Source organism: Panulirus ornatus, chromosome 2, assembly GCF_036320965.1.
Source record: "Panulirus ornatus isolate Po-2019 chromosome 2, ASM3632096v1, whole genome shotgun sequence".
NCBI classification, from domain to species: domain Eukaryota; kingdom Metazoa; phylum Arthropoda; class Malacostraca; order Decapoda; family Palinuridae; genus Panulirus; species Panulirus ornatus.
Genome location: NC_092225.1, coordinates 36,470,885 through 36,498,874, shown reverse-complemented (window position 1 = coordinate 36,498,874; position 27,990 = coordinate 36,470,885). Strand labels below are relative to the sequence as shown.

The 27,990-nt window shown below is 41.4% G+C and overlaps 1 protein-coding gene across 1 annotated transcript in view; it reads left to right on the top strand.

Moving 5' to 3' along the window:
* LOC139752120 (uncharacterized) overlaps positions 1-27,619 on the top strand; it is a 55,247-nt gene extending 27,628 nt beyond the window's left edge. Inside the window, exons 4-5 of the mRNA XM_071668035.1 lie at positions 26,324-26,671; positions 26,813-27,619. Coding sequence (XP_071524136.1) covers positions 26,324-26,671; positions 26,813-27,619 — 1,155 coding nt within the window. The remainder of the gene's footprint in view (positions 1-26,323; positions 26,672-26,812) is intronic.
* Positions 27,620-27,990: the final 371 nt, after the last annotated feature.

The window sequence follows — 27,990 nt, the reverse complement described above, 5'->3', positions numbered from 1 at the left end:
AATGTTGTATGGTTGCGAAGCGTGGACTATGGATAGAGTTGTGCGCAGGAGGATGGATGTGCTGGAAATGAGATATTTGAGGACAATATGTGGTGTGAGGTGGTTTGATCAAGTAAGTAACGTAAGGGTAAGAGAGATGTGTGGAAATAAAAAGAGCATGGTTGAGAGAGCAGAAGAGGGTGTTTTGAAATGGTTTGGTCACATGGAGAGAATGAGTGAGGAAAGATTGACCAAGAGGATATATGTGTCGGAGGTGGAGGGAACGAGGAGAAGAGGGAGACCAAATTGGACGTGGAAAGATGGAGTGAAAAAGATTTTTTGTGATCGGGGCCTGAACATGCAGGAGGGTGAAAGGAGGGCAAGGAATAGAGTGAATTGGAGCGATGTGGTATACCGGGTTGACGTGCTGTCAGTGGATTGAATCAAGGCATGTGAAGCGTCTGGGGTAAACCATGGAAAGCTGTGTAGGTATGTATATTTGCGTGTGTGGACGTATGTATATACATGTGTATGGGGGTGGGTTGGGCCATTTCTTTCGTCTGTTTCCTTGCGCTACCTCGCAAACGCGGGAGACAGCGACAAAGCAAAAAAAAAAAAAAGAAATATATATATATATATATATATATATATATATATATATATATATATATATATATATATATATATATATATATATATATATATATATATATATATATATATATATATATATATATATATATATATATATATATATATGTATATATATATATATATATATATATATATATATATATATATATATATATATATATATATATATATATATATATATATATATATATATATATATATATATATATATATATATATATATATATATAGTGCTGCACCTCGTCTCCCCACACTTGTCACAGTGGGCAGGCGTGTCAGTTGGGGTAGTGAGTGAAGGGACGCCATAAGGTGTTTCATAAACAACTGGTAGATGACTCGCTGTCGAGACGTCTCAAAACATCTAGTGACGTGGTTGTGGACGCAGTCCAGCCCAGTTTCCATGGTGCTGGGGACAATGGCCGATAAGCTGTGGGTATCGCGAAGGTAAGCTGACCTGTGGGTCCCGTACCAGCCAACACCCAACCCAGGTGCAGTTAGTGACATGCCATGGTCGACGCGAGAGTGATACGAGGTCTGGTGACGTCAACATGTACAACTGACCCTTTAGCACGATGGTAAGATCCTTGAGGACGACGGTACGATCACTGAGGACGACGGTACGATCACTGAGGACGACGGTACGATCACTGAGGACGACGGTACGATCACTGAGGATGACGGTAAGATTTAGCATGGGAGCCTAACCCCCCGTGAGTAGGAGCCAGACGCCCTCGACCACCACATAAGGACCTGGCCATCCTCAACTTGAGACCTTCGAACCCCCCCCCCCTCGGGTTTCCCTTGAGCATATGAAGTGATCCTTGAGTTATTGCTCCCACTCGTGTGCGGGACCTGGAGGATGACCTTTGCTGGCAAGGTTGGGAAGTGCTGTATCCACATCACTTCTTCCTCCATCCACCTTCATTGATGAACTGGAATATATATATATATATATATATATATATATATATATATATATATATATTTTTTTTTTTTTTTTTTTTTTTTTTATACTTTGTCGCTGTCTCCCGCGTTTGCGAGGTAGCGCAAGGAAACAGACGAAAGAAATGGCCCCCCCCCCATACACATTTACATACACACGTCCACACACGCAAATATACATACCTACACAGCTTTCCATGGTTTACCCCAGACGCTTCACATGCCTTGCTTCAATCCACTGACAGCACGTCAACCCCTGTATACCACATGACTCCAATTCACTCTATTTCTTGTCCTCCTTTCACCCTCCTGCATGTTCAGGCCCCGATCACACAAAATCTTTTTCACATATATATATATATATATATATATATATATATATATTTATATAGTTATATATATGGACATATATATATATATATATATATATATATATATATATATATATATATATATATATATATATATATATATATATATATATATATATATATATATATATATGTATATATATATATATTTTTTTTTTTCATAAGATACGCCATTTCCCGCGTTTGCGAGGTAGCGTTAAGAACAGAGGACTGGGCCTTAGAGGGAAAATCCTCACCTGCTCCCCTTCTCTGTTCCTTCTTTTGGAAAATTAAAAAAAAAAAAACGAGAGGGGAGGATTTCCAGCCACCCGCTCCCATATATATATATATATATATATATATATATATATATATATATATATATATATATATATATATATATATATATATATATATATATATATATATATATATATATATATATATATATATATATTTTTTTTTTTTTTTTAATACCTCGTCGCTGTCTCCCGCGTTTGCGAGGTAGCGCAAGGAAACAGACGAAAGAAATGGCCCAACCCCCCCACACACATGTACATACACACGTCCACACACGCAAATATACATACCTACACAGCTTTCCATGGTTTACCCCGGACGCTTCACATGCCTTGATTCAATCCACTGACAGCACGTCAACCCCTGTATACCACATCACTCCAATTCACTCTATTCCTTGCCCTCCTTTCACCCTCCTGCATGTTCAGGCCCCGATCACACAAAATCCTTTTCACTCCATCTTTCCACCTCCAATTTGGTCTCCCTCTTCTCCTCGTTCCCTCCACCTCCGACACATATATCCTCTTGGTCAATCTTTCCTCACTCATTCTCTCCATGTGCCCAAACCATTTTAAAACACCCTCTTCTGCTCTCTCAACCACGCTCTTTTTATTTCCACACATCTCTCTTACCCTTACGTTACTTACTCGATCAAACCACCTCACACCACACATTGTCCTCAAACATCTCATTTCCAGCACATCCATCCTCCTGCGCACAACTCTATCCATAGCCCACGCCTCGCAACCATACAACATTGTTGGAACCACTATTCCTTCAAACATACCCATTTTTGCTTTCCGAGATAATGTTCTCGACTTCCACACATTTTTCAAGGCTCCCAAAATTTTCGCCCCCTCCCCCACCCTATGATCCACTTCCGCTTCCATGCTTCCATCCGCTGACAGATCCACTCCCAGATATCTAAAACACTTCACTTCCTCCAGTTTTTCTCCATTCAAACTCACCTCCCAATTGACTTGACCCTCAACCCTACTGTACCTAATAACCTTGCTCTTATTCACATTTACTCTTAACTTTCTTCTTCCACACACTTTACCAAACTCCGTCACCAGCTTCTGCAGTTTCTCACATGAATCCGCCACCAGCGCTGTATCATCAGCGAACAACAACTGACTCACTTCCCAAGCTCTCTCATCCCCAACAGACTTAATACTTGCCCCTCTTTCCAAGACTCTTGCATTTACCTCCCTAACAACCCCATCCATAAACAAATTAAACAACCATGGAGACATCACACACCCCTGCCGCAAACCTACATTCACTGAGAACCAATCACTTTCCTCTCTTCCTACACGTACACATGCCTTACATCCTCGATAAAAACTTTTCACTGCTTCTAACAACTTGCCTCCCACACCATATATTCTTAATACCTTCCACAGAGCATCTCTATCAACTCTATCATATGCCTTCTCCAGATCCATAAATGCTACATACAAATCCATTTGCTTTTCTAAGTATTTCTCACATACATTCTTCAAAGCAAACACCTGATCCACACATCCTCTACCACTTCTGAAACCACACTGCTCTTCCCCAATCTGATGCTCTGTACATGCCTTCACCCTCTCAATCAATACCCTCCCACATAATTTACCAGGAATACTCAACAAACTTATACCTCTGTAATTTGAGCACTCACTCTTATCCCCTTTGCCTTTGTACAATGGCACTATGCACGCATTCCGCCAATCCTCAGGCACCTCACCATGAGTCATACATACATTAAATAACCTTACCAACCAGTCAACAATACAGTCACCCCCTTTTTTTATAAATTCCACTGCAATACCATCCAAACCTGCTACCTTGCCGGCTTTCATCTTCCGCAAAGCTTTTACTACCTCTTCTCTGTTTACCAAATCATTTTCCCCAACCCTCTCACTTTGCACACCACCTCGACCCAAACACCCTATATCTGCCACTCTGTCATCAGACACATTCAACAAACCTTCAAAATACTCATTCCATCTCCTTCTCACATCACCACTACTTGTTATCACCTCCCCATTTACGCCCTTCACTGAAGTTCCCACTTGCTCCCTTGTCTTACGCACCCTATTTACCTCCTTCCAGAACATCTTTTTATTCTCCTTAAAATTTACTGATAGTCTCTCACCCCAACTCTCATTTGCCCTTTTTTTCACCTCTTGCACCTTTCTCTTGACCTCTTGTCTCTTTCTTTTATACTTCTCCCACTCAATTGCATTTTTTCCCTGCAAAAATCGTCCAAATGCCTCTCTCTTCTCTTTCACTAATACTCTTACTTCTTCATCCCACCACTCACTACCCTGTCTAAACGGCCCACCTCCCACTCTTCTCATGCCACAAGCATCTTTTGCGCAATCCATCACTGATTCCCTAAATACATCCCATTCCTCCCCACTCCCCTTACTTCCATTGTTCTCACCTTTTTCCATTCTGTACACAGTCTCTCCTGATACTTCCTCACACAGGTCTCCTTCCCAAGCTCACTTACTCTCACCACCTTCTTCACCCCAACACTCACTCTTCTTTTCTGAAAACCCATACTAATCTTCACCTTAGCCTCCACAAGATAATGATCAGACATCCCTCCAGTTGCACCTCTCAGCACATTGACATCCAAAAGTCTCTCTTTCGCACGCCTGTCAATTAACACGTAATCCAATAACGCTCTCTGGCCATCTCTCCTACTTACATAAGTATACTTATGTATATCTCGCTTTTTAAACCAGGTATTCCCAATCATCAGTCCTTTTTCAGCACATAAATTTACAAGCTCTTCACCATTTCCATTTACAACACTGAACACCCCATGCATACCAATTATTCCCTCAACTGCCACATTACTCACCTTTGCATTCAAATCACCCATCACTATAACCCGGTCTCGTGCATCAAAACCGCTAACACACTCATTTAGCTGCTCCCAAAACACTTGCCTCTCATGATCTTTCTTCTCATGCCCAGGTGCATATGCACCAATAATCACCCACCTCTCTCCATCAACTTTCAATTTTACCCATATTAATCGAGAATTTACTTTCTTACATTCTATCACATACTCCCACAACTCCTGTTTCAGGAGTATTGCTACTCCTTCCCTTGCTCTTGTCCTCTCACTAACCCCTGACTTCACTCCCCAGACATTTCCAAACCACTCTTCCCCTTTACCCTTGAGCTTCGTTTCACTCAGAGCCAAAACATCCAGGTTCCTTTCCTCAAACATACTACCTATCTCTCCTTTTTTCACATCTTGGTTACATCCACACACATTTAGGCACCCCACTCTGAGCCATCGAGGAGGATGAGCATTCCCCGCGTGACTCCTTCTTCTGTTTCCCATTTTAGAAAGTTAATACAAGGAGGGGAGGATTTCTGGCCCCCCGCTCCCGTCCCCTCTAGTCGCTTTCTACGACACGCGAGGAATACGTGGGAAGTATTCTTTCACCCCTATCCCCAGGGATAATATACATATATATATACACACACACACACACACACACATACACACACATACGCACATACACACACACACACACACATACATATATATACATATGAAAAATGTAAGAAACAATTTAGAAAACAAACTTTTAGCTTGAAAAGAATGAAAAAATGAACGTCACATAATGGTTCAACCTCTGGCTATGGAAAAGGAAACGTACAATTTATTCACACAAACGTCAATAGCAGTTCTCATCAATTTCACCACTGAAATATATATATATATATTTATATATATATATATATATATATATATATATATATATATATATATATATATATATATATATATATATATATATATATATATATATATATATATATATATATATATATATATATATATATATATGTATACATATATATATATATATATATATATATATATATATATATATATATATATATATATATATATATATATATATATATATATATATATATATATATATATATATATATATATATTTTTTTTTTTTTTTTTTTTTTTTTTTATACTTTGTCGCTGTCTCCCGCGTTTGCGAGGTAGCGCAAGGAAACAGACGAAAGAAATGGCCCAACCCCCCCCATACACATGTACATACACACGTCCACACACGCAAATATACATACCCACACAGCCCTCCACGGCCCACCCCGGACGCTCCACATGCCCTGATTCAATCCACTGACAGCACGCCAACCCCTGTATACCACATCGCTCCAATTCACTCTATTCCTTGCCCTCCTTTCACCCTCCTGCATGTTCAGGCCCCGATCACACAAAATCCTTTTTACTCCATCTTTCCACCTCCAATTTGGTCTCCCTCTTCTCCTCGTTCCCTTCACCTCCGACACATATATCCTCTTGGTCAATCTTTCCTCACTCATTCTCTCCATGTGCCCAAACCATTTCAAAACACCCTCTTCTGCTCTCTCAACCACGCTCTTTTTATTTCCACACATCTCTCTTACCCTTACGTTACTTACTCGATCAAACCACCTCACACCACACATTGTCCTCAAACATCTCATTTCCAGCACATCCATCCTCCTGCGCACAACTCTATCCATAGCCCACGCCTCGCAACCATACAACATTGTTGGAACTACTATTCCTTCAAACATACCCATTTTTGCTTTCCGGGATAATGTTCTCGACTTCCACACATTTTTCAAGGCTCCCAAAATTTTCGCCCCCTCCCCCACCCTATGATCCACTTCCGCTTCCATGGTTCCATCCGCTGACAGATCCACTCCCAGATATCTAAAACACTTCACTTCCTCCAGTTTTTCTCCATTCAAACTCACCTCCCAATTGACTTGACCCTCAACCCTACTGTACCTAATAACCTTGCTCTTATTCACATTTACTCTTAACTTTCTTCTTCCACACACTTTAGCAAACTCAGTCACCAGCTTCTGCAGTTTCTCACATGAATCCGCCACCAGCGCTGTATCATCAGCGAACAACAACTGACTCACTTCCCAAGCTCTCTCATCCCCAACAGACTTCATACTTGCCCCTCTTTCCAAGACTCTTGCATTTACCTCCCTAACAACCCCATCCATAAACAAATTAAACAACCATGGAGACATCACACACCCCTGCCGCAAACCTACATTCACTGAGAACCAATCACTTTCCTCTCTTCCTACACGTACACACGCCTTACATCCTCGATAAAAACTTTTCACTGCTTCTAACAACTTGCCTCCCACACCATATATTCTTAATACCTTCCACAGAGCATCTCTATCAACTCTATCATATGCCTTCTCCAGATCCATAAATGCTACATACAAATCCATTTGCTTTTCTAAGTATTTCTCACATACATTCTTCAAAGGAAACACCTGATCCACACACCCTCTACCACTTCTGAAACCACACTGCTCTTCCCCAATCTGATGCTCTGTACATGCCTTCACCCTCTCAATCAATACCCTCCCATATAATTTACCAGGAATACTCAACAAACTTATACCTCTGTAATTTGAGCACTCACTCTTATCCCCTTTGCCTTTGTACAATGGCACTATGCACGCATTCCGCCAATCCTCAGGCACCTCACCATGAGTCATACATACATTAAATAACCTTACCAACCAGTCAACAATACAGTCACCCCCTTTTTTAATAAATTCCACTGCAATACCATCCAAACCTGCTGCCTTGCCGGCTTTCATCTTCCGCAAAGCTTTTACTACCTCTTCTCTGTTTACCAAATCATTTTCCCTAACCCTCTCACTTTGCACACCACCTCGACCCAAACACCCTATATCTGCCACTCTGTCATCAGACACATTCAACAAACCTTCAAAATACTCATTCCATCTCCTTCTCACATCACCACTACTTGTTATCACCTCCCCATTTACGCCCTTCACTGAAGTTCCCATTTGCTCCCTTGTCTTACGCACCCTATTTACCTCCTTCCAGAACATCTTTTTATTCTCCCTAAAATTTACTGATAGTCTCTCACCCCAACTCTCATTTGCCCTTTTTTTCACCTCTTGCACCTTTCTCTTGACCTCCTGTCTCTTTCTTTTATACTTCTCCCACTCAAGTGCATTTTTTCCCTGCAAAAATCGTCCAAATGCCTCTCTCTTCTCTTTCACTAATACTCTTACTTCTTCATCCCACCACTCACTACCCTTTCTAAACAGCCCACCTCCCACTCTTCTCATGCCACAAGCATCTTTTGCGCAATCCATCACTGATTCCCTAAATACATCCCATTCCTCCCCCACTCCCCTTACTTCCATTGTTCTCACCTTTTTCCATTCTGTACACAGTCTCTCCTGATACTTCTTCACACAGGTCTCCTTCCCAAGCTCACTTACTCTCACCACCTTCTTCACCCCAACATTCACTCTTCTTTTCTGAAAACCCATACTAATCTTCACCTTAGCCTCCACAAGATAATGATCAGACATCCCTCCCGTTGCACCTCTCAGCACATTGACATCCAAAAGTCTCTCTTTCGCACGCCTTTCAATTAACACGTAATCCAATAACGCTCTCTGGCCATCTCTCCTACTTACATAAGTATACTTATGTATATCTCGCCAAGATGTGAAAAAAGGAGAGATAGGTAGTATGTTTGAGGAAAGGAACCTGGATATTTTGGCTCTGAGTGAAACGAAGCTCAAGGGTAAAGGGGAAGAGTGGTTTGGAAATGTCTGGGGAGTGAAGTCAGGGGTTAGTGAGAGGACAAGGGCAAGGGAAGGAGTAGCAATACTCCTGAAACAGGAGTTGTGGGAGTATGTGATAGAATGTAAGAAAGTAAATTCTCGATTAATATGGGTAAAATTGAAAGTTGATGGAGAGAGGTGGGTGATTATTGGTGCATATGCACCTGGGCATGAGAAGAAAGATCATGAAAGGCAAGTGTTTTGGGAGCAGCTAAATGAGTGTGTTAGCGGTTTTGATGCACGAGACCGGGTTATAGTGATGGGTGATTTGAATGCAAAGGTGAGTAATGTGACAGTTGAGGGAATAATTGGTATGCATGGGGTGTTCAGTGTTGTAAATGGAAATGGTGAAGAGCTTGTAGATTTATGTGCTGAAAAAGGACTGATGATTGGGAATACCTGGTTTAAAAAGCGAGATATATATATATATATATATATATATATATATATATATATATATATATATATATATATATATATATATATATCAAATTTTAGGGAGAATAAAAAGACGTTCTGGAAGGAGGTAAATAAAGTGCGTAAGACAAGAGAGCAAATGGGAACTTCAGTGTAGGGCGCAAATGGGGAGGTGATAACAAGTAGTGGTGATGTGAGAAGGAGATGGAGTGAGTATTTTGAAGGTTTGTTGAATGTGTTTGATGATAGAGTGGCAGATATAGGGTGTTTTGGTCGAGGTGGTGTGCAAAGTGAGAGAGTTAGGGAAAATGATTTGATAAACAGAGAAGAGGTAGTGAAAGCTATGCGGAAGATGAAAGCCGGCAAGGCAGCAGGTTTGGATGGTACTGCAGTGGAATTTATTAAAAGAGGGGTGACTGTATTGTTGACTGGTTGGTAAGGTTATTTAATGTATGTATGACTCATGGTGAGGTGCCTGAGGATTGGCGGAATGCGTGCATAGTGCCATTGTACAAAGGCAAAGGGGATAAGAGTGAGTGCTCAAATTACAGAGGTATAAGTCTGTTGAGTATTCCTAGTAAATTATATGAGAGGGTATTGATTGAGAGGGTGAAGGCATGTACAGAGCATCAGATTGGGGAAGAGCAGTGTGGTTTCAGAAGTGGTAGAGGATGTGTGGATCAGGTGTTTGCTTTGAAGAATGTATGTGAGAAATACTTAGAAAAGCAAATGGATTTGTATGTAGCATTTATTGATCTGGAGAAGGCATATGATAGAGTTGATAGAGATGCTCTGTGGAAGGTATTAAGAATATATGGTGTGGGAGGCAAGTTGTTAGAAGCAGTGAAAAGTTTTTATCGAGGATGTAAGGCATGTGTACGTGTAGGAAGAGAGGAAAGTGATTGGTTCTCAGTGAATGTAGGTTTGCGGCAGGGGTGTGTGATGTCTCCATGGTTGTTTAATTTGTTTATGGATGGGGTTGTTAGGGAGGTAAATGCAAGAGTTTTGGAAAGCGGGGCAAGTATGAAGTCTGTTGGGGATGAGAGAGCTTGGGAAGTGAGTCAGTTGTTGTTCGCTGATGATACAGCGCTGGTGGCTGATTCATGTGAGAAACTGCAGAAGCTCGGTGACTGAGTTTGGTAAAGTGTGTGGAAGAAGAAAGTTAAGAGTAAATGTGAATAAGAGCAAGGTTATTAGGTACAGTAGGGTTGAGGGTCAAGTCAATTGGGAGGTGAGTTTGAATGGAGAAAAACTGGAGGAAGTGAAGTGTTTTAGATATCTGGGAGTGGATCTGGCAGCGGATGGAACCATGGAAGCGGAAGTGGATCATAGGGTGGGGGAGGGGGCGAAAATTATGGGGGCCTTGAAGAATGTGTGGAAGTCGAGAACATTATCTCGGAAAGCAAAAATGGGTATGTTTGAAGGAATAGTGGTTCCAACAATGTTGTATGGTTGCGAGGCGTGGGCTATGGATAGAGTTGTGCGCAGGAGGATGGATGTGCTGGAAATGAGATGTTTGAGGACAATGTGTGGTGTGAGGTGGTTTGATCGAGTGAGTAACGTAAGGGTAAGAGAGATGTGTGGAAATAAAAAGAGCGTGGTTGAGAGAGCAGAAGAGGGTGTTTTGAAGTGGTTTGGGCACATGGAGAGAATGAGTGAGGAAAGATTGACCAAGAGGATATATGTGTCGGAGGTGGAGGGAACGAGGAGAAGAGGGAGACCAAATTGGAGGTGGAAAGATGGAGTGAAAAAGATTTTGTGTGATCGGGGCCTGAACATGCAGGAGGGTGAAAGGAGGGCAAGGAATAGAGTGAATTGGAGCGATGTGGGATACCGGGGTTGACGTGCTGTCAGTGGATTGAATCAAGGCATGTGAAGCGTCTGGGGTAAACCATGGAAAGCTGTGTAGGTATGTATATTTGCGTGTGTGGACGTATGTATATACATGTGTATGGGGGGGGTTGGGCCATTTCTTTCGTCTGTTTCCTTGCGCTACCTCGCAAACGCGGGAGACAGCGACAAAGTATAAAGAAAAAAAAAAATATATATATATATATATATATATATATATATATATATATATATATATATATATATATATATATATATATATATATATACATGTATTTATATATATATATATATATATATATATATATATATATATATATATATATATATATATATATATATATATATATATATATATTATTATCATTATTATTATACTTTGTCGCTGTCTCCCGCGTTTGCGAGGTAGCGCAAGGAAACAGACGAAAGAAATGGCCCAACCCACCCCCATACACATGTATATACATACGTCCACACACGCAAATATACATACCTACAGAGCTTTCCATGGTTTACCCCAGACGCTTCACATGTCTTGATTAAATCCACTGACAGCACGTCAACCCCGGTATACCACATCGTTCCAATTCACTCTATTCCTTGCCCTCCTTTCACCCTCCTGCATGTTAAGGCCCCGATCACACAAAATCTTTTTCACTCCATCTTTCCACCTCCAATTTGGTCTCCCTCTTCTCATCGTTCCCTCCACCTCCGACACATATATCCTCTTGGTCAATCTTTCCTCACTCATTCTCTCCATGTGCCCAAACCACTTCAAAACACCCTCTTCTGCTCTCTCAACCACGCTCTTTTTATTTCTACACATCTCTCTTACCCTTACCTTACTCACTCGATCAAACCACCTCACACCACACATTGTCCTCAAACATCTCATTTCCAACACATCCATCCTCCTGCGCACAACTCTATCCATAGCCCACGCCTCGCAACTATACAACATTGTTGGAACCACTATTCCTTGAAACATACCCATTTTTGCTTTCCGAGATAATGTTCTCGACTTCCACACATTCTTCAAGGCCCCCAGAATTTTCGCCCCCTCCCACACCCTATGATCCACTTCCGCTTCCATGGTTCCATCCGCTGCCAGATCCACTCCCAGATATCTAAAACACTTCACTTCCTCCAGTTTTTCTCCATTCAAACTCACCTCCCAATTGACTTGACCCTCAACCCTACTGTACCTAATAACCTTGCTCTTATTCACATTTACTCTTAACTTTCTTCTTCCACACACTTTACCAACCTCAGTCACGAGCTTCTGCAGTTTCTCACATGAATCAGCCACCAGCGCTGTATCATCAGCGAACAACAACTGACTCACTTCCCAAGCTCTCTCATCCCCAACAGACTTCATACTTGCCCCTCTTTCCAAAACTCTTGCATTTACCTCCCTAACAACCCCATCCATAAACAAATTAAACAACCATGGAGACATCACACACCCCTGCCGCAAACCTACATTCACTGAGAACCAATCACTTTCCTCTCTTCCTACACGTACACATGCCTTACATCCTCGATAAAAACTTTTCACTGCTTCTAACAACTTTCCTCCCACACCATATATTCTTAATACCTTCCACAGAGCATCTCTATCAACATATATATATATATATATATATATATATATATATATATATATATATATATATATATATATATATATATATATATATATCTATATATATATATAAAACATAGAGAAAGGCTACAACAGCACTCGGAAGACCAGCAACGTCCTGTCAAGTGATGTGTAGTGAATCTGAGGGAAGAACGTGCACGGCAACTGAGTGGTTGCCATCAATGAGCAAAAAGAGCAAGACTCAGTCATGGAGAGAAGTCCATTTCTAGTAGCCCCAGTCTTAAATGAAAAATGAAGGGTCGAGGAAAGAGAAGAAAGTACAGTGCACGGAACCGCTTCGGGTGAACATACTTGGACGTGGTGGTACAAGTAGTTGCACGGACTGTGATCCTCGCTTTGGTTACAAGAATGTTCTTCCACCCACCAGTGACGCTACTACTTTTGTGAATTAAGAACCATTGCAACACAAACCTCGTCAGGTGGTAGCGTGACCCGCAGTGTATCGAGACAGACTTCCCCAGAACTTTTTTAAAGGGGAAGTAAATGTTTATAGTTGTGTTACTGGAGTGATAGTTTTCATACATGGTGCTCTGACAAGAAAATAGTGAAATTGGAAAAGAATGTAGCTTAGACATTGAAGCTTATTCTTTCATTGAAATGTGAACAAAGGGAGCAATTTTCAAAGTGATAGAGATGGAAAGCAAAAAGGTGTTTTTCATGAATGTACTGGAAAAGTTGAGGTCCAGATAAACTTTTGGTCTGTCAAGGCTTTATTATGGCGGATGACCAACTATATACACTCATGTATCCAAGATATGGTTGTACTTTGTGTAATGAAGACAATTGAGAAACATTATAAGCCAATATTCCAGTTTCATGATAAGAGAAGTGGACTAGGCAGTATGATACAGTGGTTAAATTGATGAAAACTACTATTGACGTTTGTGTAAATAAATTATACATTTCCCTTTTCCATAGCCAGAGGTAGAACAGTTATGTGACGTTCATTTTTTCATTTCATTTCAAGCTAGAAGTTTCAGTTTTTATTATTTCTTACATTTTTCATATGTATATATATATATATATATATATATATATATATATATATATATATATATATATATATATATATATATATATATATATATATATATATGTATATATATATATATATATATATATATATATATATATATATATATATATATATATATATATATATATATATATATATATATATATATATATATATATATATATATATATATATATCGGGAGCGGGGGGCCGGAAATCCTCCCCTCCTTGTATTAACTTTCTAAAATGGGAAACAGAAGAAGGAGTCACGCGGGGAGTGCTCATCCTCCTCGAAGGCTCAGAGTGGGGTGCCTAAATGTGTGTGGATGTAACCAAGATGTGAAAAAAGGAGAGATAGGTAGTATGTTTGAGGAAAGGAACCTGGATGTTTTGGCTCTGAGTGAAACGAAGCTCAAGGGTAAAGGGGAAGAGTGGTTTGGAAATGTCTGGGGAGTGAAGTCAGGGGTTAGTGAGAGGACAAGAGCAAGGGAAGGAGTAGCAATACTCCTGAAACAGGAGTTGTGGGAGTATGTGATAGAATGTAAGAAAGTAAATTCTCGATTAATATGGGTAAAATTGAAAGTTGATGGAGAGAGGTGGGTGATTATTGGTGCATATGCACCTGGGCATGAGAAGAAAGATCATGAGAGGCAAGTGTTTTGGGAGCAGCTAAATGAGTGTGTTAGCGGTTTTGATGCACGAGACCGGGTTATAGTGATGGGTGATTTGAATGCAAAGGTGAGTAATGTGGCAGTTGAGGGAATAATTGGTATGCATGGGGTGTTCAGTGTTGTAAATGGAAATGGTGAAGAGCTTGTAGATTTATGTGCTGAAAAAGGACTGATGATTGGGAATACCTGGTTTAAGAAGCGAGATATACATAAGTATACTTATGTAAGTAGGAGAGATGGCCAGAGAGCGTTATTGGATTACGTGTTAATTGACAGGCGTGCGAAAGAGAGACTTTTGGATGTCAATGTGCTGAGAGGTGCAACTGGAGGGATGTCTGATCATTATCTTGTGGAGGCTAAGGTGAAGATTAGCATGGGTTTTCAGAAAAGAAGAGTGAATGTTGGGGTGAAGAAGGTGGTGAGAGTAAGTGAGCTTGGGAAGGAGACCTGTGTGAAGAAGTATCAGGAGAGTCTGTGTACAGAATGGAAAAAGGTGAGAACAATGGAAGTAAGGGGAGTGGGGGAGGAATGGGATGTATTTAGGGAATCAGTGATGGATTGCGCAAAAGATGCTTGTGGCATGAGAAGAGTGGGAGGTGGGCTGTTTAGAAAGGGTAGTGAGTGGTGGGATGAAGAAGTAAGAGTATTAGTGAAAGAGAAGAGAGAGGCATTTGGACGATTTTTGCAGGGAAAAAATGCAATTGAGTGGGAGAAGTATAAAAGAAAGAGACAGGAGGTCAAGAGAAAGGTGCAAGAGGTGAAAAAAAGGGCAAATGAGAGTTGGGGTGAGAGACTATCAGTAAATTTTAGGGAGAATAAAAAGATGTTCTGGAAGGAGGTAAATAGGGTGCGTAAGACAAGGGAGCAAATGGGAACTTCAGTGAAGGGCGTAAATGGGGAGGTGATAACAAGTAGTGGTGATGTGAGAAGGAGATGGAATGAGTATTTTAAAGGTTTGTTGAATGTGTCTGATGACAGAGTAGCAGATATAGGGTGTTTGGGTCGAGGTGGTGTGCAAAGTGAGAGGGTTAGGGAAAATGATTTGGTAAACAGAGAAGAGGTAGTAAAAGCTTTGCGGAAGATGAAAGCCGGCAAGGCAGCAGGTTTGGATGGTATTGCAGTGGAATTTATTAAAAAAGGGGGTGACTGTATTGTTGACTGGTTGGTAAGGTTATTTAATGTATGTATGACTCATGGTGAGGTGCCTGAGGATTGGCGGAATGCGTGCATAGTGCCATTGTACAAAGGCAAAGGGGATAAGAGTGAGTGCTCAAATTACAGAGGTATAAGTTTGTTGAGTATTCCTGGTAAATTATATGGGAGGGTATTGATTGAAAGGGTGAAGGCATGTACAGAGCATCAGATTGGGGAAGAGCAGTGTGGTTTCAGAAGTGGTAGAGGATGTGTGGATCAGGTGTTTGCTTTGAAGAATGTATGTGAGAAATACTTAGAAAAGCAAATGGATTTGTATGTAGCATTTATGGATCTGGAGAAGGCATATGATAGAGTTGATAGAGATGCTCTGTGGAAGGTATTAAGAATATATGGTGTGGGAGGCAAGTTGTTAGAAGCAGTGAAAAGTTTTTATCGAGGATGTAAGGCATGTGTACGTGTAGGAAGAGAGGAAAGTGATTGGTTCTCAGTGAATGTAGGTTTGCGGCAGGGGTGTGTGATGTCTCCATGGTTGTTTAATTTGTTTATGGATGGGGTTGTTAGGGAGGTAAATGCAAGAGTCTTGGAAAGAGGGGCAAGTATGAAGTCTGTTGGGGATGAGAGAGCTTGGGAAGTGAGTCAGTTGTTGTTCGCTGATGATACAGCGCTGGTGGCGGATTCATGTGAGAAACTGCAGAAGCTGGTGACGGAGTTTGGTAAAGTGTGTGGAAGAAGAAAGTTAAGAGTAAATGTGAATAAGAGCAAGGTTATTAGGTACAGTAGGGTTGAGGGTCAAGTCAATTGGGAGGTGAATTTGAATGGAGAAAAACTGGAGGAAGTGAAGTGTTTTAGATATCTGGGAGTGGATCTGTCAGCGGATGGAACCATGGAAGCGGAAGTGGATCATAGGGTGGGGGAGGGGGCGAAAATTTTGGGAGCCTTGAAAAATGTGTGGAAGTCGAGAACATTATCCCGGAAAGCAAAAATGGGTATGTTTGAAGGAATAGTAGTTCCAACAATGTTGTATGGTTGCGAGGCGTGGGCTATGGATAGAGTTGTGCGCAGGAGGATGGATGTGCTGGAAATGAGATGTTTGAGGACAATGTGTGGTGTGAGGTGGTTTGATCGAGTAAGTAACGTAAGGGTAAGAGAGATGTGTGGAAATAAAAAGAGCGTGGTTGAGAGAGCAGAAGAGGGTGTTTTAAAATGGTTTGGGCACATGGAGAGAATGAGTGAGGAAAGATTGACCAAGAGGATATATGTGTCGGAGGTGGAGGGAACGAGGAGAAGAGGGAGACCAAATTGGAGGTGGAAAGATGGAGTGAAAAAGATTTTGTGTGATCGGGGCCTGAACATGCAGGAGGGTGAAAGGAGGGCAAGGAATAGAGTGAATTGGAGCGATGTGGTATACAGGGGTTGACGTGCTGTCAGTGGATTGAATCAAGGCATGTGAAGCGTCCGGGGTAAACCATGGAAAGCTGTGTAGGTATGTATATTTGTGTGTGTGGACGTGTGTATGTACATGTGTATGGGGGGGTTGGGGAATTTCTTTCGTCTGTTTCCTTGCGCTACCTCGCAAACGCGGGAAACAGCGACAAAGTATAAAAAAAAAAAAAAATATATATATATATATATATATATATATATATATATATATATTTTTTTTTTTTCTTTTTTGCTTTGTCGCTGTCTCCCGCGTTTGCGAGGTAGCGCAAGGAAACAGACGAAAGAAATGGCCCAACCTACCTCCATACACATGCCTTGATTCAATCCACTGACAGCACGTCAACCCCGGTATACCACATCGCTCCAATTCACTCTATTCTTTGCCCTCCTTTCACCCTCCTACATGTTCAGGCCCCGATCACACAAAATCTTTTTCACTCCATCTTTCCACCTCCAATTTAGTCTCCCTCTTCTCCTCGTTCCCTCCACCTCCGACACATATATCCTCTTGGTCAATCTTTCCTCACTCATTCTCTCCATGTGGCCAAACCATTCCAAAACACCCTCTTCTGCTCTCTCAACCACGCTCTTTTTATTTCCACACATCTCTCTTACCCTTACGTTACTTACTCGATCAAACCACCTCACACCACACATTGTCCTCAAACATCTCATTTCCAGCACATCCATCCTCCTGCGCACAACTATATCCATAGTCCACGCCTCGCAACCATACAACATTGTTGGAACCACTATTCCTTGAAACATACCCATTTTTGCTTTCCGAGATAATGTTCTCGACTTCCACACATTCTTCAAGGCTCCCAGAATTTTCGCCCCCTCCCCCACCCTATGATCCACTTCCGCTTCCATGGTTCCATCCGCTGCCAAATCCACTCCCAGATATCTAAAACACTTCACTTCCTCCAGTTTTTCTCCATTCAAACTCACCTCCCAATAGAATTGACCCTCAACCCTACTGTACCTAATAACCTTGCTCTTATTCACATTTACTCTTAACTTTCTTATTTCACACACTTTACCAAACTCAGTCACCAGCTTCTGCAGTTTCTCACATGAATCAGCCACCAGCGCTGTATCATCAGCGAACAACAACTGACTCACTTCCCAAGCTCTCTCATCCCCAACAGACTTCATACTTGCCCCTCTTTTCAAAACTCTTGCATTCACCTCCCTAACAACCCCATCCATACACAAATTAAACAACCATGGAGACATCACACACCCCTGCCGCAAACCTACATTCACTGAGAACCAATCACTTTCCTCTCTTCCTACACGTACATATGCCTTACATCCTTACATACATGTAGGTTTGCGGCAGGGGTGTGTGATGTCTCCATGGTTGTTTAATTTGTTTATGGATGGTGTTCTTAGGGAGGTGAATGCAAGAGTTTTGGAAAGAGGGGCAAGTATGAAGTCTGTTGGGGATGAGAGAGCTTGGGATGTGAGTCAGTTGTTGTTCGCTGATGATACAGCGCTGGTGGCTGATTCATGTGAGAAACTGCAAAAGCTGGTGACTGAGTTTGGTAAAGTGTGTGAAAGAAGAAAGTTAAGAATAAATGTGAATAAGAGCAAGGTTATTAGGTACAGTAGGGTTGAGGGTCAATTCAATTGGGAGGTGAGTTTGAATGGAGAATAACTGGAGGAAGTGAAGTGTTTTAGATATCTGGTAGTGGATCTGGCAGCGGATGAAACCATGGAAGCGGAAGTGGATCATAGGGTGGGGGAGGGGGCGAAAATTCTGGGAGCCTTGAAGAATGTGTGGAAGTCGAGAACATTATCTCGGAAAGCAAAAATGGGTATGTTTGAAGGAATAGTGGTTCCAACAATGTTGTATGGTTGCGAGGCGTGGACTATGGATAGAGTTGTGCGCAGGAGGATGGATGTGCTGGAAATGAGATGTTTGAGGACAATGTGTGGTGTGAGGTGCTTTGATCGAGTAAGTAACGTAAGGGTAAAAGAGATGTGTGGAAATAAAAAGAGCGTGGTTGAGAGACCAGAAGAGGGTGTTTTGAAATGGTTTGGTTACATGGAGAGAATGAGTGAGGAAAGATTGACGAAGAGGGTATATGTCTCGGAGGTGGAGGGAACGAGGAGAAGAGGGAGACCAAATTGGAGGTGGAAAGATGGAGTGAAAAAGATTTTGTGTGATCGGGGCCTGAACATGCAGGAGGGTGAAAGGAGTGCAAAGAATAGAGTGAATTGGAGCGATGTGGTGTACCGGGGTTGACGTGTTGTCAGTGGATTGAATCAAGGCATGTGTATGGGGGTGGGTTGGGCCATTTCTTTCGTCTGTTTCCTTACGCTACCTCGCAAACGCGGGAGACAGCGACAAAGCAAAAAAAAAAAAAAAAAAAAAAAAATATATATATATATATATATATATATATATATATATATATATATATATATATATATATATATATATATATATATATATATATATATATATATATTATCCCTGGGGATAGGGGTAAAAGAATACTTCCCACGCATTCCTCACGAGTCGTAGAAGGCGAATAAAGGGGACGGGAGCGGGGGGCCAGAAATCCTCACCTCCTTGTATTTTAAATTTCTAAAAATGGGAAACAGAAGGAGTCACGCGGGGGAGTGCTCATCCTCCTCGTAGACTCAGAGTGGGGCTGTCTAAATGTGTTTTGATGTAACCAAGATGTGAAAAAAGGAGAGATAGGTAGTATGTTTGAGGAAAGGAAACTGGATGTTTTGGCTCTGGGTGAAACGAAGCTCAAGGGTAAAGGAGAAGAGTGGTTTGAGAATGACTTGGGAGTAAAGTCAGGGGTTAGTGAGAGGACAAGAGCAAGGGAAGGAGTAGCAGTACTCCTGAAACAGGAGTTGTGGGAGTACGTGATAGAATGTAAGAAAGTAGATTCTCGATTAATATGGGTAAAACTGAAAGTTGATGGAGATAGATGGGTGATTATTGGTGCATATGCACCTGGGCATGAGAAGAAAGATCATGAGAGGCAGGTGTTTTGGGAGCAGCTGAATGAGTGTGTTAGTGGTTTTGATGCACAAGACCGAGTTATAGTGATGGGTGATTTGAATGCAAAGGTGAGTAATGTGGCAGTTGAGGGAATAATTGGTATACATGGGGTGTTCAGTGTTGTACATGGAAATAGTGAAGAGCTTGTAGATTTATGTGCTGAAAAAGGACTGATGATTGGGAATACCTGGTTTAAAAACCGAGATATACATAGGTATACGCATGTAAGTAGGAGAGATGGCCAGAGAGCGTTATTGGATTACGTGTTAATGGACAGGCGCGCGAAAGAGAGACTGTTGGATGTTAATGTGCTGAGAGGTGCAACTGGAGGGATGTCTGATCATTATCTTGTGGAGGCTAAGGTGAAGATTTGTATGGGTTTTCAGAAAAGAAGAGTGAATGTTGGGGTGAAGAGGGTGGTGAGAGTAAGTGAGCTTGGGAAGGAGACTTGTGTGAGGAAGTACCAGGAGAGACTGAGTACAGAATGGAAAAAGGTGAGAACAATGGAAGTAGAGGGAATGGGGGAGGAATGGGATGTATTTGTGGAATCAGTGATGGAATGCGCAAAAGATGCTTGTGGCATGAGAAGCGTGGGAGGTGGATTGATTAGAAAGTGTAGTGAGTGGTGGGATGAAGAAGTAAGATTATTAGTGAAAGAGAAGAGAGAGGCATTTGGACGATTTTTGTAGGGAAAAAATGCAATTGAGTGGGATATGTATAAAAGAAAGAGACAGGAGTCAAGAGAAAGGTGCAAGAGGTGAAAAAGAGGGCAAATGAGAGTTGGGGTGAGAGAGTATCATTAACTTTTAGGGAGAATAAAAAGATGTTCTGGAAGGAGGTAAATAAAGTGCGTAAGACAATGGAGCAAATGGGAGCTTCAGTGAAGGGCGCTAATGGGGAGGTGATAACAAGTAGTGGTGATGTGAGAAGGAGATGGAGTGAGTATTTTGAAGGTTTGTTGAATGTGTCTGATGATAGAGTGGCAGATATAGGGTGTTTTGTTCGATGTGGTGTGCAAAGTGAGAGGGTTAGGGAAAATGATTTGGAAAACAAAGAAGAGGCAGTAAAAGCTTTGCAGAAGATGAAAGCCGGCAAGGCAGTAGGTTTGGATGGTATTGCAGTGGAATTTATTAAAAAAGGGGTGACTGTATTGTTGACTGGTTGGTAAGGTTATTTAATGTATGTATGACTCATGGTGAGGTGCCTGAGGATTGGCGGAATGCGTGCATAGTGTCATTGTACAAAGGCAAAGGGGATAAGAGTGAGTGCTCAAATTACAGAGGTATAAGTTTGTTGAGTATTCCTGGTAAATTATATGGGAGTGTATTGATTGAGAGCGTGAAGGCATGTACAGAGCATCAGATTGGGGAAGAGCAGTGTGGTTTCAGAAGTGGTAGAGGATGTGTGGATCAGGTGTTTGCTTTGAAGAATGTATGTGAGAAATACTTAGAAAAGCAAATGGATTTGTATGTATCATCTATGGATCTGGAGAAGGCATATGATAGAGTTGATAGAGATGCTCTGTGGAAGGTATTAAGAATATATGGTGTGGGAGGCAAGTTGTTAGAAGCAGTGAAAAGTTTTTATCGAGGATGTAAGGCATGTGTACGTGTAGGAAGAGAGGAAAGTGATTGGTTCTCTGTGAATGTAGGTTTGCGGCAGTTGTGTGTGATGTCTCCATGGTTGCTTGGGAATGAGTCAGTTGTTCGCTGATGATACAGCACTGGTTGCTGATTCATGAGAGAAACTGCAGAAGCTGGTGACTGAGTTTGGTAAAGTGTGTGAGAAAAGAAAGTTAAGAGTAAATGTGAATAAGAGCAAGGTTGTTAGTTACAGTAGAGTTGAGGGTCAAGTCAATTGGGAGGTAAGTTTGAATGGAGAAAAACTGGAGGAAGTAAAGTGTTTTAGATATCTGGTAGTGGATCTGGCATCGGATGGAACCATGGAATCGGAATTGAATCATAGGGTAGGGGAGTGGGCGAAAATCCTGGGAGCCTTGAAGAATGTTTGGAAGTCGAGAACATTATCTCGGAAAGCAAAAATGGGTATCTTTGAAGGAATAGTAGTTCCAACAATGTTGTATGGTTGCGAGGCGTGGGCTATGGATAGAGTTGTGCGCAGGAGGGTGGATGTGCTGGAAATGAGATGTTTGAGGACAATATATGGTGTGAGGGGGTTTGATCGAGTAAGTAATGTAAGGGTAAGAGAGATGTGTAGAAATAAAAAGAGCGTGGTTGAGAGAGCAGAAGAGGGTGTTTTGAAATGGTTTGGGCACAGGGAGAGAATGAGTGATTAAAGATTGACGAAGAGGGTATATATGTCGGAGGTGGAGGGAACGATGAGAAGAGGGAGACCAAATTGGAGGTGGAAAGATGGAGTGAAAAAGATTTTGAGTGATCTGTGCCTGAACATGCCGGAGGGTGAAAGGCGGGCAAGGAATAGAGTGAATTGGATCGATGTGGTATACCGGGGTTGACGTGCTGTCAGTGGATTGAATCAGGGCATGTGAAGCGTCTGGGGTAAACCATGGAAAGTTGTTTGGGGCCTGGATTTGGAAAGGGAGCTGTGCTTTCGGGCATTATTGCATGACAGATAGAGACTGAGTGTGAACGAATGGGGCCTTTGTTGTCTTTTCCTAGCGCTACCTCGCACACATGAGGGGAGAGGGGGATGGTATTCCATATCTGCCGAGGTGGCGTTGGGAATGAATAAAGGGAGACAGTATGAATTGTGTGCATGGGTATATATGTATGTGTCTGTGTATGTATATATATGTGTACATTGAGATGTATAAGTATGTATATTTGCGTGTGTGGACGTGTATGTATATACATGTGTATGGGGGTGTGTTGGGCAATTTCTTTCGTCTGTTTCCTTGCGCTACCTCCCAAACGCGGGAGACAGCGACAAAGCAAAATAAATATAAATGAAAAAATATATATATATATATATATATATATATATATATATATATATATATATATATATATATATATATATATATATATATGTGTGTCGGAGGTGGAGGGAACGAGGAGAAGAGGGAGACCAAATTGGAGGTGGAAAGATGGAGTGAAAAAGATTTTGTGTGATCGGGGCCTGAACATGCAGGAGGGTGAAAGGAGGGCAAGGAATAGAGTGAATTGGAGCGATGTGGTATACCGGGGTTGACGTGCTGTCAGTGGATTATATCGGGGCATGTGAAGCGTCTGGGGTAAACCATGGAAAGCTGTGTAGGTATGTATATTTGCGTGTGTGGACGTATGTATATACATGTGTATGGGGGTGGGTTGGGCCATTTCTTTCGTCTGTTTTCTTGCGCTACCTCGCAAACGCGGGAGATAGCGACAAAGCAATTAAAAAAAAAACAGAAAAAAAAAAAAAATATATATATATATATATATATATATATATATATATATATATATATATATATATCTATATATATATATATATATATATATATATATACTTTTTTTTTTTCTTTCAAACTATTCGCCAGTTCCCGATTTAGCAAGGTAGCGTTAAGAACAGAGGAATGGGCCTCTTTCCAGTCCACCGCTACCTCGCCTTTTAGTCTCCTTCTTCGACACGCAGGGAATACGTGGGAAATATTGAATAAAGTGCATATGAACGCGCACCTTCATAGAACATACAAACCTCCAACAGCCTCTTGCACAGGGGTCCCAGGTTCGATCCTGGCTGTTGGAGCTTTGTATGTTCTATGAAGGTGCGCGTTCATATGCACTTTATTCGTATTCATATACCTCCGCGTTGTACAGTTAGTTTCGGTAAAACGCTATCAGCTTGCTATATGCGTCTGTTCGGAAACAACCGGTATAGACCCCGTTGCTCACCATTGTGAGACGAAGGGTTTTCAAGTACTTAGTATTTCGAATAGTTGTTTCCTATTATACAGTCCCATAGCCTAGCGGTTAGCATGCCTGCCTCTTGCACAGGGGTCCCAGGTTCGATCCTGGCTGTTGGAGGTTTGTATGTTCTGTGAAGGTGCGCGCTGATATGCACTTTATTCGTATATATATATATACCTTTTACCCTCTACTTCTGACCGAGATATAATCTTTTTTTTCATCCTTGCTCACTACTTCTCTTGAGACATTCAGATCTTTTTGTTAGACACTCTTTTACTTTTTCAGTGATACTCTTTTTATAACCATACCTTTCTTTCTATCTTACCTTGTTATTATATACTCGATGAGCTCCTTTTGCACCACGTATTTTCCACTTATTTTACTTTTAGATATTCCATCTTCATTTTCACATTTTCATCTTTAACCTATGCCTAGCATCCATATAACTTTGTTGTGACTACTATACCTGTAAACATACTCCTTTTCATCCTTTGTGAGGGACCCTATTCCAGATTTTCTTTAATGGTCTGAAAACCTTCTCCCACTCACCCACTTTGCAACTAACTTACGCTCACAAGGTTCGATTTGCTACCATACACGTTCCCAGGTATCTATTTTACCCATGCAAACTTGCATCTATAGGAATAGTCTCTCTGCCTCGCCAGTTCTAATCAACTTATGGTTACTTACATCGCTCTGAAGTATCCCCGTTGAGACACTTTCCAAAACATAGATACTAGTTTCTGCCGTTTCACACTCGAATCTGCCATCAGCACTTTGTCGTCGATAAATAACAACTGATTTACTTTCCAGGCGCTCCTCACCCTTTATGGACTCTCTCTAATACTCTTCCATTTACTTCCATTACCATCACATACACAAACAAATTAAACAAACTGAGTGACATCATTCACTATTTCGGCACATCCGCCTTTACCTGGATCTGATCAACTTCGTCTATACCTACTCGCATACACGCCATACTTCCTGGCATAAATCTCGTCTCTGCTTCTGACAGCTATGCCCAATCACCATAACATTCGTAAAACCATACATGAAGCATCTCTGTCAACCCTTCCACATGATTTCTTCTCATCCATAAGTGCTACATACAAGTCTTTTCTGCTTTCTAAGTGTCATTACACACCTTTACAGCAAACACCAGATCCACAAATTCTCTCCTACTTCTGAAATCATGTTGTTCCTCCCCAACCTGATGCTCTGTACATACCACCATTCTCTCAAGCACCATTCATCCATGCCACTTACCAGGCACGCTGAAAAGCCTTTGTCCCTGTAATCAAAACATTAAATTTTGTCCCTCTTGCCTTTGCATAATGACCTATATATGTATTGTGTCAATCCTCAGGCACCTGCTCTGATTCATACATAGATTGGAAATCCTAAATAACCAATTATCAACACAGTCAACCCCATCTTTAGATAATTTAATTGTAATACCGTCCACTCCATCCGCGTTATCATCTTATATTCATTGCGAAAATTTCACCACCTCTTCTCTTTTTATCAAACTTCTTACAATTACTCTCTCTCACCATGACTTCTAAACTTTATTTGGTACCGTCAATGGTCTGCCTAGGGCACTCACTGTAGAATGAAAAAGAAATCATCATGACACTGTGTAAACTAAAGTTCTTTAGCCTTCTTAGAATTACAGTACCTAAATGATTTTCCTATGAGAAAGAGTATTATATACAGGTGTAAAGAAAGTACATCATTTCGGCTTTTTTAGATATCTTTATACTGTTACTGGAGACAAGATATACTTGGCCATTGCTAGTGATGTGACTGGTCCACAATGATTTGTTTAATAGTTTGCTCTTTCGTGCTGAAGGAAACAGAATTTATGCTCTCATGATAAGTATCACCATATTTCAAGGAAAGATAAGCTGGTGCCCACACCTCATGTGAAATCTGAATGACAAAAGAAATAGATGCAAAATTCAGATTTTTTTTAACGTGATGAGCCTCAAAATACTCGCGATCTATATTGCAATTGTTGTTTATGACAAGTTGAAGAATGGATATAATGAAGTAACTCGAAGTCAAATTGATTATATTTTTCAATACTGTAAATACCATATTTTGCAACAAATTCCCATTCATTAATCCTATGCATAGCTGAAGGCCGGAAAAAAAGAGAGGGTGGAGGAAAATTTGAATTTAAATTCAAGCATTTTTTGTCGGCATGATCAACAGCTTCCTCAAATGCAACCATTTTGAAGTGGGTAATCTGAATTAAACAGCCTACAGTGACTTCATACCACAGGTACAGTTGCTGCTGACTTCATGTGATACCACAGACTTCACTTGCGGCGACGGATCATGTATACAGAAGGCCAGACGCTGCAACCAAGAGGTGGACTGCCCAGATAACACGGATGAACTTAACTGTGAGCTCATCACGTTTCCTGAGGGATACTCCAGAGAACTTGCTCCTCCGGCAGTAGATTCACCACTGCTGTCTCTACAGATCTCCCTCGACATCACATCAATTAGGGAATTTGATATAATGGGATTCAGGCTTGCTATTGACATCATTCAAAGTATCAAATGGAGAGACGCAAGGCTCATCCTCAGGAACCTTCGTCCAGGAGATTTTCCCAACGAGGCTAAGGTGAGGGCGTTATATTCTCCCAGACTCTGGCCATTCTTACCATTCCTATATTGTACCGTAAAAGACTAGCTCCCCCACTAGACTGAGGGAACAAAAATACTTGATAAAGAACTTGTAAATATAGTGTATTATCTTTCCTAGATCAGTCAGAGCCTGTGGCTGCCGGACATTCTGGTAAACGATGGAACGCACAGCCCCACCGACCTCCAGACGCGACGAGTGAGATTACTGGTAAGACGCGACGCAGGTCCGCTGCCCGACGACGATGCTAACTACTCAGAGGGTAAGTCAAGGGTGCTCTACTGTACCAACCTCCACGGTGCTCTCCCGTACCAACCTCCACGGTGCATTCCTGTGCCAACCTCCACGGTGCTCTCCCGTACCAAACTCCACGGTGCATTCCTGTGCCAACCTCCACGGTGCATTCCTGTGCCAACCTCCACGGTGCATTCCTGTGCCAACCTCCACGGTGCATTCCTGTGCCAACCTCCACGGTGTTCTCCTGTACCAAACTCTACGGTGTTCTCCTGTACCAACCTTCACGGTGTTCTCCTGTACCAACCTCCACGGTGTTCTCCTGTACCAACCTCTACGGTGTTCTCCTGTACCAACCTCCACGGTGTTCTCCTGTACCAAACTCTACGGTGTTCTCCTGTACCAACCTCCACGGTGTTCCGTACCAAACTCTACGGTGTTCTCCTGTACCAACCTCCACGGTGTTCTCCTGTACCAAACTCTACGGTGTTCTCCTGTACCAACCTCCACGGTGTTCCGTACCAAACTCTACGGTGTTCTCCTGTACCAACCTCCACGGTGTTCTCCTGTACAAACCTCCACGGTCCCTCCCCTGCTAAACTCCACCAACCTCCACGGTGTTCTCCTGTACCAACCTCCACGGTGCTCTCCTGTACCAATCTCCACGGTGCATTTCTGTGCCAACCTTCATGATGTTCTATGCCAACCATCTTTTCTTCTTGCATCTTTGCTTTATATTTCTAAGTGAACTGGATGGATTGTTTTCAAAATATTCGTTTCAATATCATTTACCATGCAATTAGATAATGCGTGCGATCTGACCAAATGTTTACATACCCTGGTCACTATAACAATTTTAAAGTCTATATTAGGTAAAGCGTAACTTGAATGGAAACAACGATAAAAAGATTCCATAAACCGGCTTCCAGTTTTTATCACGATCACTAACTTTTAATTAAAGAACAGTTTTTTAACTGAATTAATGAGAATATCTTGAGAAATATAAATCCATATGTTTCAAATGCATCACATCATCGTTGCAATACTTTCTTTATATGCCTTTC